At 41.7% G+C, this 16,147-nt stretch overlaps 1 protein-coding gene across 1 annotated transcript; it reads right to left on the reverse strand.

Moving 5' to 3' along the window:
* Positions 1-288: 288 nt before the first annotated feature.
* On the reverse strand, positions 289-15,626 carry LOC111667671 (fidgetin-like protein 2). Its single transcript, XM_023423418.2, has 3 exons — positions 15,417-15,626; positions 14,339-14,569; positions 289-5,261 (listed from the first exon to the last, which is right to left on the reverse strand). Exons 2-3 carry the CDS (start codon positions 14,361-14,363, stop codon positions 4,096-4,098), a joined length of 1,191 nt encoding a protein of 396 aa, XP_023279186.1. The 5' UTR covers positions 14,364-14,569; positions 15,417-15,626; the 3' UTR covers positions 289-4,095.
* Positions 15,627-16,147: the final 521 nt, after the last annotated feature.

Below are 16,147 nucleotides of genomic sequence, written 5' to 3' on the forward strand. Positions count from 1 at the left end.
GCAGAAACATGCACATTTCAGAGTTTAAAATTTGCCTAATTAAATGCCCAGGTTGAGTTTAATCTAAGTCCTAATGCTAAGATCTAGACTTGGGCCTGAGACGCTGCTGACAGGAGGTCAGTAGATGGGAATAGAGGCTGAGCAAAAGACAAGTTTTTAATGAAGATGGCTGGTCTATGGTTTGAATACGGTTTGAAGTATGTTTAAAATGTAAAATTCAGTTCACAGAGTTGATGACAATACCAGTATAGTTACACATACGTTTAATGTTAAACAGTTATGGTGAAACTGGGTTTTGCTGTGAAATGTTTAGATGTTGCTGCAGGGTCAGAGTCACTGACTGAAAACACAAAAGTTTCAGACATCTGTCACACGCCAGCGCATGCCCTCCGCCCTCCAGACAATAGAGCTGTGGATAGGGGGAGTCCAGTGAAGAGGGTCAGGATCTTCTTCACTCTTGCCATCCTTTTATTCTTATGCTCCCATGAGCTTATGGGCTCTTTACATAATAGAAATAGTCCCATGGTCCCTCCACAATTTTACAAGCAAAAAGATCAGTTTAACAAAATAAGTTTATCCACATGATAAAGTGTTCATTTTAGAGGTTATTTCTTTATAGTTTATAAAAGGTTTACTAGGAAGAACTATATAATGTGGAATAAAGTATGGGGGGGGGGAAGCAAAATTCTGAGACTGGTATTATAGTTGAGTAATAATAATAGTATAGTAAATAGTTGAGGATTTCCAGGGGAATTTCCTTGAGAGGAGTACAATAAATGCAAATAGCAGAACCGAGTACAAACAGACACAAAAATATCATCTCTGTTTAGAGGAAAACAGCATCCTGCTATTGTTTCAATATCAGGTGTAATTTCTAGGGATTGACATACTAGTAATAGAGCTGCAAAATGAATTTGGACTTTTGTAAGGCCAAAGCACCAGTGAAAACAACAAGGAATGTTAGGAACTCGTCATAATATATTTCAGTGAAAGATGAGGACACTCAAATCTGTTGAATTTCACAAACAAAACGACAAAGTCAAGGGTTTTTTTTTTTGGTATGATATCTTCATTTCCGTGACACAACAGTCTTTACTGAGGTAGACTATAACAGGTCAAGAATTAGAAACATTGCTCTGAAAACCGGCATGTGAAATGACATGAAATAAATACTTCCATGTACAATGTCTTCAAAATGAGGTAGAAATGGTTACAGAGAATGTACAAGATACAACAAAAGTACAACTGAATTACAAAGATAACACTGAAATCCCATTTTTGATCAGTTTGACAAATTGAACTACATTAATGAATAACAGTAACACCAAGACACAGCAAATACTGTTGTCTGTCGCAGTGTGAAGGTGGATGTAGAGCACATTCTTTGTGTGGTAGTGAAGAGCATTGTTGTAGCTAAGCGCTTAAATACTTTTAAAATCTGGGGGTAAGAATACATTATCATAGCCTATGTTTAAAACCTTTTCATTAATCTGTTTTTTTTTTCTTCAGCATAATTTGAAGCAAAATCTGTTTCACACTCAACCACATTCATAAAAGTAAGGTTACTTTTATGAATGTGCTTATATTTCCAAAAAAGAGGCATTAAAATACTTTTCATCACACTGAATTTCAGACTAAATCTGAAGTTGCATATCAGCCTAAAAATCTCACTATTAAAGGGGATTCACTCTCTGGGCATGCTTTTAGGCAGGAGTTTGGTTTTGTTACAGCGCCCTTAATTTTGCACAAAATAATTGTATGGCACAGTTTCTGAAGGGATGAAATAGTGGAGCAGCGAAGCTACAACTTGGTTAAAAAAATAACAGCAAAAAGTACATATTTTCTGACAGTGCACATCCTTTGTTAATGCTCGTCACAATTAACTTCTCCCTTCTTGGTGGTGTCAGTTTATATTAAAGCTAAATTCACGCTGATTGACTGGTGACACACTGCCAAGCGGTTTTAAAATACTGACAAGGGAAATGGAAATTGGACACTTTATTAAGACATTTGATAAACATGCCTATTATAGAGCATATGCTGTATTATGTGTATGTTTTGATATGTCAAATATTGTCTATCAGGAGTGCTTTGTTTTGACTTTTTGTCCACAAAACCATTTCCCCACTGCTAACTACACTAACACTTAACATGTCATTCTTTTCTTGACCAAAACCTATAAGAGAATTACATCTATACATGAAGAAAATATGTTTCATATATCTAAAAACATCATCCATGTACATTATGGCATGTATTGTCCTTTTAAAAAAAATATCTGAATTACATTCAACATTTCAGGCCTTGGTACAAAAACCTCAAGTTTAATTTCCCCAGAGCTAAGAAGCTGTGTGTGTGTGTGTGTGTGTGTGTGTGTGTGTGTGTGTGTGTGTGTGTGTGTGTGTGTGAGTGAGTGTGTGTGCATGTGCATGTGCATGTGCGTGCATGTATGTGTATTTTCTACTCTTAGTATCAAAGGCCTTGTAAGTTCATTGTTTCCCTGAAGAAGTGTTCAAGGTATCTTTTGCTCTTTGACAAAGCCATGGCTCCACTTTCATCGTGCTCCATAAAGCTCCTCACAAACACCCTAAGGTAATAACATACATTCTTATTTTATCATTCTGAGGTAACAATAATCTTCCTGAGTATTCAATAACATGACTATAAATCATCCTTTTGAGAGGCAAAGGTAAAGAGAATGCATATATATATATACATATATATATATGTATGTATATATATATATATATATATATATATATATATATATATATATATATATATATATATTAAAAAAAAAGAAATCCAAGAAGACAAGCAGGTAGATCTTCATAAAGAATGTAATGTTGAGCAAAAATGGTTAGAGGCACTCACTCAGAAGCAAATATCCTCTACTTCAACCTGCATGCCTCTCTATCTACACTGTGCATCCAAACAGGTTTATGCACCATTAAACAGTTTGCTTGGAGTGAAGTTTAGCAGTTTGCAGACTTAAGCACGGTTATTTCTTTTCTGGTTGTTTTGTAGGTAAGTTTGTAGGCTAGTATAAGCATCATTTCTTGTTATGTTTTGAATATTAAAGACAAGGTGTTAGCAGGACCAGGTATTATAATCACAGATTCTTTAGAAAATATACCTGTTTGTTTTAGGATTAGCAGAAATCTGCATGTAAACAACACGCTTTGTAGATGATCTGCATATACTCCGTGTATGGTCATTGTGTGACTGCTCAATACATTTAAAATGAACATCAAATCATCGATTAATTCCCCACTCTTTCTTTACGCCAAAACAATTTAAAGGGCGGCTTCATGTATCCTATCATGTGATCATTTGATAAGCAGCTTGTTTTGTATAAACTGGACAAAGACAGAAGTTGTTTAGCAGTGAAAAAGGTTGAAAGCAGGAGGCAGGGCTCCAGGACAGAGATTAGATAACGAATGAGGGGAGGAGAAGAAAAGGGTTAAAGAAGTCAAGAATATGTATAAGGGAAAAGCAAAAAAGCAGGGAAACATTCATTTCTCAAGGCCAAGTGACAAACCAAGCCTTGGAGTGAGCTGTGTAAAGTAGCAGTGATTGTGCTGGAGTAGTATGGCAATCTCACCATTTCACTTATTGCTCTCCTTACTTTTTTGGTCAGTAATGATTTTTGTGGCGTGGTAGAACATATTGCAGTCAAAGGCCTTTTAACAAACATAGTGGCCACAAATAATTACACCGACTTCTAAATCAGCAACATTGCATTGCTGTTGCCACAGTAGCAGAAAGGAAATAAATAGGATCCTGAGAGAAACAGACACTCATACATTTAGACTGTCTTAATGCTATCTATGTAGAGAATGCCTCAACCTAACCCCTTAAAAACACTTAACTCAAGCTCACAGGACAATAGCTCCTGTGAGTCTTTGGAAAAACATGAATAATGAAAATGTTAAAGATACACAAGAAATACCAGTTTTGTGCCCTCTCGTGTTTGCAAGTGAAATTGAACATTGCATTGACAAATCCAATGTTACTCCCCCCAAATCTGTCTGGATTAAGAACCCTGGTTGGTTGAAGAGTGAGGGAATCCTCTCTAATGCCGACCGGGGGATGTCAGCGGCCTCCAGCGGGGTCCTCAGATCGTGTGTGCGATGCAGGTATCTTCATAGACATCCTCTGCTGCTGAGGAAAGTTGTGCTCACCCGCTGCACTCTCTCCTGCAAGGCCTGATGGTGGGCTGTAGTCCCCTGCCCCACCATACGGGGGCGACATCAGGGGCTTTCCAGGTTTGTAGACCTGTGGATCTGAGGCTGAACCGCTCATATCATAGCCATTGCTGTGGCCGTTGCCGTGGCCTTTGCTGTGACTGTTTCCATGGCCGTTGCCATACTTTCTGTAGCGTGATCCCTCCACCTCTGCTCCTTCCTGTCCATCCTCTGCCATCTCAAAGGCCTTGCGTTTCAGTGGCACCCCTGCCTCGGCGCTCCCTCCGAGGCTGTGAGATGCATAGCTGTAAGTCCCCCCCACCATGGTGGGCCTAGGGGCCAGAGGAGTTGGGGCACTTATCCCAGATGGCAGGTAGGAGGCACTGGGGTGGCTGTATCCAGAAGACAGGCTGGTTTGGGGGTAGCACCCTGGAGGGTAGTTGTAGACAGGAGTGCTGGCACTGTAGCTGGGCACTAGAGTGGGTGTGGCCTGCAAAGAGTGTAGAGTGGCAGGGGGAAGTGCTGCACTGGGCTGAGGGCAATATCCTGACGACAGGTAGGTGCTATTGTAGGCAGGAGGGTATTCCTGAGATGACACGGCGCTGCAGGAGCCAGCACCACTGTAACTTGGCTCAGAGGCCAAGTTACTGCTCACTACTGTTACACTTCCTGTGGCTGGGATGCCCACAGAGGCAGAACCCACCTTGGTGCCAGTTAATGCCTCTAGTCCAGGGTAACACTCCATGCCCTGACCCAGAGCCCAGGGCTCAGATTCAGTTTTTAGGAAAGTTCCAGGCTCTGAGTAGGCCCCAGGAGCAGGGCGTTCATAGGACAGCTCCAGGCCGGAATACTTCTCAGCATAGCGTTTAAGCAGAGAAGAGGCAGTAAGGGCAGATATGTCATCACTGGCCCAAGGGTAACCTGCAGGGGCATAGTCGCGGCGAGCAGCAGTAGCATAGGGGTCATGTTTGTGGGCAGATGGGGGCGAGGTGGTAGAGGTGACGTCTAGGTGCTGCTCAGGCCACTGAGATAAGGGGGCGGCGTGCTCGGGAGACCAGTGCATCTTCAACAGACCTACAAGAAACAACAACACCAAAACAGAATTAGTCCACACAACCATGACGTTGACGTGAAGTATCCAATGCTTTAAATGACAGATTTTTCCACCATTTTGTCTAGACTAGATACAGGCTGTGCACCACATCTGAAGTATTTTTGCTCCCTTTTTCTTCCAAACCTCACAAGCCGGCTAAAAGTCCGGCTTCATGAATATCTGCCCTCGTAATCACCTTGGCAAGCTGACCCTTTTCCAGAATCATGTCAGTGCTTAGCCAATGCTCTTCTGCACAGTCTCATCCACACAGGGGACAACTGTTCTAATCTTTATGTGAAGCCGCCAACATAGCCCCCAGCCTGGTCTCCACGGCGATAAGCCTCTATCAGCCTGCGTGCTGCCCTCTTCCTTTGCCTCGCTCACATTGGGGCCATTGTTGTCTCTCTGTGAGTCTCTTAGCCCACAAAACCACCCCCACAGAGCGTGTGATCTAATTCGGCCAAAACCTCAGGGGTCTGCTGGACAGGGGGAATAGAGGGCGGGGTCAATATGTAAAGGGGGATCAGAGTAGTTTTTCACCATACTATGCACTGGACACTGGACCAACACCTCTAGGAACACTATTACAAGTGTACCGATTGAGCAGTCAGAAAACGTCTGATTTTCACGTGCCATGTGTGATTATACATGCACATTTACACAAACAGAGTAATCTGCTGGTTTAGTGGTTGTGGGCTTGTCTTTTTGAACTGGCATTAGGCTGACATTCCAGGCATTGCAGAGTATTATTAAACTGTCCTGACCCCAGGCCTGGGCCAGAGGGGCTTCCCTACAACAGCAACTGGACAGAAGAAGAAGCCAAGACCTTGATTTCACCAATAATGGTGGACAAATAGTAAGTTAGGCTATGATTAAAAAAAAAAGGGTTTCAACAACTGTTTTCATGGTCATTTAAACTACCAGTTATTATTTTTAATAATTATGTCAATAAAAGGACAGAAAATCTCCCTAGACCCCCAAGGTGATGCCTTCAAATATCTTGTTTTATCCAACAAACAACTCAAAGCCTAAAGACGTTGAATTTAAAATGATATAAAACAATGAAAATCAGGAAATCCTCACATTGGAGAGGGTGCAACCAAAGAATAGTTTGTATTTGTGCTTGAAAAGTGACTTTTTCAATGATTAACCGATTATAAGTTTTCTTCTCTGTGGATCGTCTAATCACTCAGCTCTATTCAACAACCAAATCAAGATGTTGTACTTATTTGGAACAAAGCAGGAACAAATAGCAGCACTGGCAGGTGTTAGGGTTTATTCATTACGCACACTTGCTCACTCACATGTCTGGTCTGAAACTGTCTACATGTGGATTATGTCAAGTTGTGTCACATGTCCACTAGGACCACCAGATGGGCCTCTAAACGGTCCACATGTTGATCCCTAAATTAAATGATCCTTCAGCCCAATAATCCCACTCATCCAATCCAGGGATCGTAACGCTCTCGACCGGCACAGGCTCCACCCTGGATCTGAGAAATCCCCACGCTCCAGGGAATTCTCACCGATCATGGTACCCATCCCGAGAACAGAAAAACATTACTAGCACAGACCACAGAAAAGTCTCAGCTAAGGTTAGAATCAAAATAATATCTTACTTAAACAAGGAGGTGTTGATTGATTGTACTTCACGGTAAGTCTACAGATCACAGCTAGATTACCACATCGGCCTCCCGGTCAAAGACCCAGGGGCCCAAGGGGTTAAGGGGGTCCTAAACCACAGTGTCTGCTGTGAGGGGACTATTATTAACATTTCTCATTACAGATTCAAATGGCTCAGTCGTTCATGTCAATATAAGATCCTAACAAAACTGAGGTGCAAGAGGATGAGGCCAAATGTCAATGTAAGCAGATGTAAAATCATGGACTCACAGCCAAATTCTGATGTTATATTTTATCACCTATGGCAGTATTTAATATATACAGCCAACAAAATGCTCTTGGGTAAACTGGTTGCCATGGATACTCTCAAAAGTACAGTATGGTGCAGACCATTAGACCATAGACCATTGACCATTAGAGCTTGATGGATATCACTCAAGCAATTTTCTGATATGTTGAAAACACCTAATGTAAAAAGAAGATTAAAAAAAAAGAACCAGAGGTCTCACTGCAGGCTGCAGCTTTTGGTTATCAGCATAAACAAGGTTGTTTTTCGTCCTAGAAATATTATCTGACTGGTTCTATAATGTTTTAGTTTTGGTGTAGAGGAACTGGTCAATAAAATAATCTGTTTTTTTACTACATTTTTACTCATCAATCTATAGTTCGAATTTCACCCCCCCGAACTCAAGCTCCACAGATAGAGGATGTTGTACATTGAACAGATTGTAAAGCCCTCTGATGCAAATTTTATCATTTGTGATTTGGGGCTATATGGGTAGGTTTTAAAACTTAGAAAGTATTTCCTGTAAGTCAGCATATTATACTTTAACTGTTAAACTGTACCTTCATTAGCTCTTCTTCATTACATCTCCAGTTGTAGTTTAAAGTGGAGTACAGCTTTAGGTATTCTGGCAACAATTCACTGTTAATGAATGGAAATCTTCCTCCCTGCCAAATTAGTGTTTCTCAGAGTCTCAGTCTAAGTCCAAGAACTGAATTAGATAATCAGTTTTAAGTTAAGCTTTATTGTTCCACTACACTGTAACGGAAAACAACCGTGTTCACAGAGAAATACATCAGAATGTAAATCCTCCTTTAACTTAATTATAAAAGCTTGTTTAATTTATTTATTTTTTATATGGAATCAAAGGACTGTAATTTGAAAGGGTTGTTTTAGTCTGCCGACTGAGATCTCTCTGCAGTTCTGCAACGCTTTCAGCTCGCTACTAAATGCATTTCATTCATTTTATCAAACATACAAACATAAAAAACTTGCCTGGTGCCATCTAACTGGTTGCAATAACAAAACTGGTATATTTGAACATTTGTGTGGCTGCCTTGTGGCAGTATTAACACATTCATTAAAATCTGGGCATCATTCAGCCACACAGACGCACATTCAGGCTAATCCGGCTGATACTCACTGGTCATGCTGATTGTGGGCATGAGCCAATCGTTTACCGCTTTGCCTTTAATCTACTCCTCCTTGCACCCCGTCTTCACCAGATGGTCTATAATCTATCCAAGACATATTTGAGTGCAGTAATCTACTGTGTTTGGAATCCTCATCAAAATTCAGCAGAGGAATGTGAAAACTGAACAGGATCACTCGGAGATCAGACGATGGAAGAGTGAACCGGAGGGTCTGGACGGGTTAAGGACCAGACTGAGCAAACCAGACTAATGAAGGATTAGAGCACACAAGGCTTATGGAAGTGTCAGTGCTTGGTGACAATCTGACATTCATAGACAAAAATTAAAGAGGCATCACTTGTGCTTCTTAGTCCTTACATTCCAGTAACTTTACTTGATAATTACTGTGCAATAACACAAAATAACAATGTTTTTTTTTTAGTATAAATGGATGGATGCATGGCTAGACTGTTTAAAGGCAACAGCGACTTGTGCATTAATGCTGGTAACAATTCTAGTGTCAAACTTCCACCTTTTTACTCTTTTTGAAAGAAAAAACTTTCTTAAATATCTTATATATATCCTATAAAGGCTGACACCTGATAGGAACAAGTACATAGTTCTACTTTTTGATATGTATACTTCTCATGATAAAGCACTGAATGATAAAATGAATGATATCTTAAAAGCAAACTAACCTTTGTGTTCTAACATTATTGTTCTCTTGAAGATCAAAATGAACCATTCAGGTACCTTCACATTATATTTCCTATAGCAAAAGTTCTCTCGTGTTTTCATGCTCTGCACACAGTAATATAATCTTACTTCTGATTTCATTGAGACTGCTTTTTAGTAAGACATTTTTATAACATTGAATTTATGATAAGATTGATGTGTTTTCCAGGAAATGTGGATTTCTGGGGCCGATTAAAACCTCTTCCTGTTCCTGAGTGCTATAGCATCAGACATCTGTGTTAAAGTGAGGATATTAGGGTGCAGGGTTTGGGTATTAGGAGGGATGAGTGAGGGAGCCTCAAACCCTAATCTAGCATCTCATGTTGGCTTGGGGCTTGGAAACACCCCTCCATTCTTGGCCATGCTTGGCTTATCAAGGGACAAAGATGAGCACTAAGCCGGCTTGGTACTATGACAGCTTTCCTTAATCATTGTGATTATCATACTGTGGACCAGCACCAGTGTTGCTTCTGGGTTTGTCCTCCAGCAGTTTGGCTACTGGGTGCAGATGAATGCAAAGCTTAGAGAAAAATCTTTTAGACCAGTCAGCATGAGCAGAAAAATATTTTACGTATACTGTACTGTTGCTACTGCACTGTAAATGTTTGTGGTATTCAGAAATGTTAAAATTGTGTTACTTTTAATGTTTCGTGATCTTGCAGTGATTTAGCAGCTTCATATAACAAACATTCATCGCAGTCCAGGCCAGCATGAAAGTAATTTAAAATCACATTCCTCATACTCTCCTCTCAAACTTATTAGTATTATTATAATTTTATTGTTTATTCTGTTTTTGGATACCCCTTTGCTTCCACTGAGGAGTTGCATGTTGCATGTTTTCTCTTGGGTCCAGTTTTACTCCCTTTTATCTTCCTAATTTTACACTGGCATTACAATTTTGTAAATCCAGTATTATTCATGAGTTCATGCTCATTTAATTCATGGGGACCCCGGGTAGTTTACACCACTTTTGCATAGATTGGCTCTAGAGCTGGAAATCTAGGTTATTCTCATAAATTGTTAATATCTTAATAAAAAGTTTCTGTACTTAAAAGACAGGGAATGATTTCTGGGACATGCTGGGAGTTATATCCAGCTTTGTAGGTGGGAGCACAAGATGGTGTGTGTGTTTTTGAGGCTTCCAAGGGAGAGTAATATTAGAATGGAGCACCTGTTAGTGAATATACATCTACTTTCTTTAAGTAAGTACTGTTACTATGTTCACTAAAGAGCATGCAGTTTTACGCTGCTTGACAAGCTTGACTTAAAGCGATTGTCCACCTAAAATCTATCTTTCAAAAAATTTCATGAAACTTTCTTTCCATTTATGCTTGAAATAATTTGTAATTTTGGCTTAATTCCTGTCATTTATTAATGTTTTCAGTAGCGACATGTTTGAGGAAAAGAAGTATCACTAGTACTATTCACTCCTATGCTCAGTATGTTGCATACTGCCCTATTACACTTGGACGTGCTACTGTTCTGCAGTGGGATCATTTTCTTGTTGACATCAATTTTTGATACAGTTCAAATGTCGATCTAAACATGGACTAAGCGTTTGTACCTATGCAAACACTCAAGACACCCAGTTCAGGTGAGGTGACACTTATAAATCGGTCTCATAAATGAAGTGTTTGTTCAGGTTTTTCCTCTCAAGTCTGGTCAATACTCAAAACTTACAAACTAAAATAAGGAACTTTAGTCCACAGCAGCAGCTCTGATTGATTTTCTGAGCAGCCAGTGTCGATTTACGGCTCTGGCCGGCCATTGAGGTCATCGTTAAGTAATTTCACATACAGTTCTTCACATAGACCAATGACAATCGAGGTCAAGAGAATGTTCTGTGCACTGCCAATGGCTTCACTTGATGAAAAGGAGCCTATTTGTGTAGCGTTATTGAAAAGAACAAGATTACATAAGAAGAGGAGTCACAGTCACCTATAGTGTTGCTATAAATGAGATATAAATCACCCACAATCTGAGCAGAGCAGGAGGTGAGGTAAAATTACTGCGCTGTGATGAACACTCACCCTTTTCTTCTCCTGTCCACATCAAGACCTAAACATGGATGATACATGGCCTCAGGGTTCACCAAACAGCAAAATATGCAGTATATCTGTGTGTGTGTGTGTGTGTGTGTGTGTGTGTGTGTGTGTGTGTGTGTGTGTGTGTGCGTGCGTGTGCGTGCGTGTGTGCACGTGCATGCATCAATGTGTAAAGCAGGGAGTGGGATGCTTGTAAACAGCAGTCTGATCGATCCAATAAAGAGATGGACTAAATTTGACCCTCCCAGCTCTCTGTCCGGCCGTCAACAGCTTCCACTAAAACCAGTTTAAGTGCTCTATCCTTTCTTTCTTAATGAGTGTTATTATCAGTGGTACGTTCAAAAAACTCTGCTATTTGGTAGCTGGAAAACATGAATATGCAAGTCATGGATGTTTTTTGTGGAGGCCAATTTAACTCGTGGTCCACTGCATGGTCAGTATGAGTAATTAGAGGTTAATTAGATGAAAGTACATGTGGGGGAAGGGGCTGCCTGGAATGGGATTTGGGGGTTGTGAAGCATCAGTGGTGGTTGGCCGGATGGGGAGTGGAGACAAAAATCACCCTTCTGAAAGGTCCTCTGTTAGTGCTTTTACTCCACTCACAATAAACAAAGACTTACATTTCCTGAGGACGGACAGACACACACCAAGATGCACACGCACAGGCTCTAGCACTCCTATATACTGCGGTCTTGGTGCAGTGTTAAGCTTCAGCTGGCAAACAGGCAGAGGGACTCTTGGTCATCTATCGGATGAGTCAGGCTGCTGGAATGCCAGGAATCTAACCTGAGATCTATTTACAAAGCACATATCCTCTCCATACGCTCAACACACACTGTCCACTCCCAGGCTAGAGAGAGGGAGGGGGGGAGGGAGGGAGAAAGTAGAGAGACACAGAACATGCTTACTTACAGTGCTGATAAATGACCCTATCAGCACATTACTAGGTGATTTGTATTAGTTAGAGTTAATTCACACCACTGCTCGAGAGATCAATACAGAACACATGAGAGAAAAAGTGGGATATGAATAATTGAATATACATGAAGCGTGTTAGGATTCCAGTTGCAATGGTCAATGGACTGCACACAGTCACCCAGCTGTCTCTGTCCTCTGTTCTGCTTACAGAGTAAATGAGGGTGAGATTGTTATGTAAGCAATGACCATAGTCCAAAATGCTGCGCATGAAGAAGGATCTGCCGAGGAGAAAACCCTCCCTCTCCCTCCTCTTACCCCTTCCCCCTTTTCCCCAGGCTTGCAGAGTCCACCAGGCCACACTGCTGCCAGCCAATCAACTACTGTATATCTGAATAAACCTTTACACATCCCCAACATACAAGTCATTTCCAACTCCGAACCACATGACAATTAAGAGTCTGAGCATGGATTTTCCACTCAAACAAAGACATCCAATCGCATTGATTTATTTTTAAGCATTATTGGGAAACAAGTTTACTTTACATAGTTTTGCTCAACCTCTTCCTCCCATTTTATTTCACACTTTTCTTTCACTCTTGATTTTGCCCCACAGTCTTCCCCCTTTGATGCCCCCTCCTTCTCTGAGTGCTGTAGTAAAGACAGGACTGTGTGTCCGACCCTGTGTGGTCAGTTTCCCCCTCCCCCACTCCTTTAGCTCACACACACACACACACACACACACACACACACACACACACACACATGTGGTCGAGGCTGGCCTGGCCCCTCTTTGCTTATTGTGTCCACTCATATATCAGGCTGCAGCTGACCAGTCCCTCCTCATGCCCTGTCCTCTCCATCTGCCCTTCACTGTGCTCTTTCCGTCATTTCACCAGCAGCAGCACAAGTCGTTACTATAACACCTAATGAGGATCTAAGGTGTGCTACAATTTGCTTAATGAGCTTTCATGATTACTGTGGATGTCTAATGTGTGAGTGTGAAGGCCAATGTTTATGCTTCCCTCTATATGGGACTAATGAGAGGCTGTTGACACCAGGATACTAAGGGTCTGGCTTTTAGTCGCAGAATAGCTTCACCCTGGTGGCTAGCAACTAAAGAAATGGCTGCAATTGCCCACCCCTCTCCTCATGTCACACACTATCATCATTATGAACAGGGCCCATAATGAGCTGTGGGTGGTGACTGTGATTGCATGTGTACTTGTGTGTTTGCGTGTGGGAAAAAATTTGTCAGTCTGTGAGATCTGATGAAAGTAGTTATTGCTGTAAAAATCATAGGCTTCCGTGCAGTCCGAGTTTCTGTGGGAAAAAATCTAACATGACACTGTGAGTCTCTCTGAGGACGGAATGTGACACACGCACGTTACTAAAACTTCTGTCTGCTAAGAAAACTCCCTCATTCTCCCTTAAACCCTCAGGAATTTTTTTTTTAGACGTCCGTTGTATGTCTCTGTACCTTTGTGTTGCTCTTTGGAATACAAAATGCATGTAGAAGTAAATCCCTGTTGCATTATTCTAATCAGGTTAGTGTCGTAATCCTGTTAAAGCTTGGCCTAATCAATAGCCCACTCAATCAATATAAGCATATTCATCAGCCTGGATAGCAACCTCTCATCATTAGCATATATACTAACTGAGACTATGCTGTGATGTGTCAGTGAGATTTATGTGATTTAATCTGCTTCTACATATTGACACACAAAGTTGTTAGGTTCATACTGAAGCAGGTAGTTCATCTACACTGCACTACACATATGAATCATAAATTATATACATGCTTTTATTTTGAAACACAAGTTATTTTTCACATTTCATAATGAAATAGCAAAGAATGCACAGACTGCTCCACTGTACTCCTTCAATATGTGCATGTCCATGTTGTTCTGAAAGCACAGACAGAGGCGCTTTAGGTGCTGTCTGTTCAAACAAGCTGTTACTATAAAATATTCACATGGAGGAGCTGAAAGAACAGACACTGAACACTTTCTGTGAAATTCCTCAATGCAAAGCTTGGAGACTCAGCTGTTAAAACCATTAGCATATCTGCCTTCTCAACATGACTTCTCAGAGAGACCCCCCCTCCACCCACCCACCCACCCCCTTGCTTCCCTCTACACAACCACAGGAGATGAGTCCTGGACAAAAGAGGAGCCAAAAGAAGAAGGCGTACAGGAAAACAAACTCAAGCTTGGCCACAGTATTCACATACAGCATGCCAAACAAGCCCATCACTGGACATGACCATACATAATCATGAGCATCCAAACACAGGCAGTTCAATGAAATCAGTGCAGACTTACTGTATGGGGTGACAGGACTGAGCATTCTGCAGCCCTGGCCCCCAGGTGAAGAGGAGAAGACCTGGTCCACTCGGTGCTAGTGAGGGCCCAGCTGCATGCTCCGGGACCTCCCTGGGCTACTGCTTCTCCTGCTGCTGGCGGTTGTGTGGCTGCTGGCTTGGCTAGTGACTGGCCTCCTGCACCCCTCCATGGTTCATCTCACACTTGAACACCGCTCCGACACACTGCCACCTGAAGAACCCACACATGGCATTAGCAGAGCCAGCAGACACTGTGAGTATGACTAGGTTGTATATTTTCTGATTGATGTCATTCAAAGCCAGATTCTAGGACATTTTCGAGGAAAATTGAGAAATGTATAATGTACAAATAATGAAAAATGCGCTCAGTTTCTTGCATTTATTATATGTTCAATTCAATATTTCTATTAAAAAGTTTATGTAATTATGACATCTAACTTTTGAGAAAAACATGCAGAAAGCAACTGATATTGACTGATAATGAGTTTCTCATGCACCCTGAATGATCACAGTCTTTCCATGTGTATATGTGTGTGCACATATACATGCACATGTGCAAGCCACTGATCAAGAGACTCTGAATGCCCTGACAGAAAGGGGGCTTTTACCCTCTGACCACAAAACCGCACGACCAGCGGAGACAAGTTTCTAATTCTTTGAAGCCACCCATGTTTCAACACAAACACTACAAACCACTACAGCGAAGAGAACTTTGTACTCTCTGCAGAGCAAGGAAGCTCTCCTGTCTAACATGGGGGAACACATGAGGGGAAAAAAATGAAGGAGTGTGAGGGAGTGTTTGTAACAGCGTCCTGGGTTGACATGTAGAGGACAAACTAATAAGAATGCCCTGCACATGTGTAAAGGAAAGGTAGTATAACATGTACAATGAGGTAAGCAGAAGGAAAATACATGGAGGAGGTCATATCATGCAAGAAAGAGAGGACAGAGAGCACTGAAAAGGACAGGAATGTGCAAGAAGCAACGGAATCATTGTCATTCCTGTTGTAGGGAGACAAAAACAATCTTTTTCATCAAGTGAGTAAATGGTTACTGACCTGATCATGCCTGGATCTCCTTGATGAGTGGCTCAATTTAGAAAGTAATCCACTATTCCACAAAGTAAAGCGGAGGGAGCCGACGTAAATGTGTGTGTGACTGGGTGAGTGTGTGTGTGTGTGTGTGTGTGTGTGCGTATGTGTGTGAGGTTTGTACTCTCTTCTGGGACCCTAACCTTCTCTCCTACTCTCCCTCGCTCACTGGCTCGCTTGCTCACCCTCCAGCTCCCTTCTCCCTCCCCCCCCTCGCTCTCCCTCGCCTAGTGACAACAGAGCAGCACATACATCCCTTCCCCCAACCACACCACCCCTCCCCCTCCTTCTCCCTCTCTTTTGTTAAAACTATTTCAGCAGGAAGGGAGAGAGAGAGAGAGACAGAGAGAGAGAGAGAGAGAGAGAGAGGGAGAGAGAGAGAAAGGGAAGAAGTGACCCATCATGCAGTGTCAGAGAAGAGCCTGTTTCCCCCTGTTGTGTGTGTGTGTGTGTGTGTGTGTGTGTGTGTGTGTATGTGTGTGTGTGTGTGTGTGTGTGTGTGTGTATGAATTTTTTGCACGTGTGCTCTTGTGTGCGTTTGTGTATGGTCTGATTTGCATGTGTGTATGCATGTTTTTGATTGTAGACCCTCAGTTTGATGAATGAGCATGTGGGACACACGCTCGTGAAAAACTGTGAATTTTCTCCTTCACTGATCACATGAGAAGATCAGTTATTGTCAATGACTTCTATTGATC

The sequence above is a fragment of the Seriola lalandi genome, unplaced genomic scaffold (assembly GCF_002814215.2).
Source record: "Seriola lalandi dorsalis isolate HSWRI2012SDOR001 ecotype SW California unplaced genomic scaffold, Sedor1 jcf7180002054692, whole genome shotgun sequence".
Taxonomy (NCBI): Eukaryota; Metazoa; Chordata; class Actinopteri; order Carangiformes; family Carangidae; genus Seriola; species Seriola lalandi.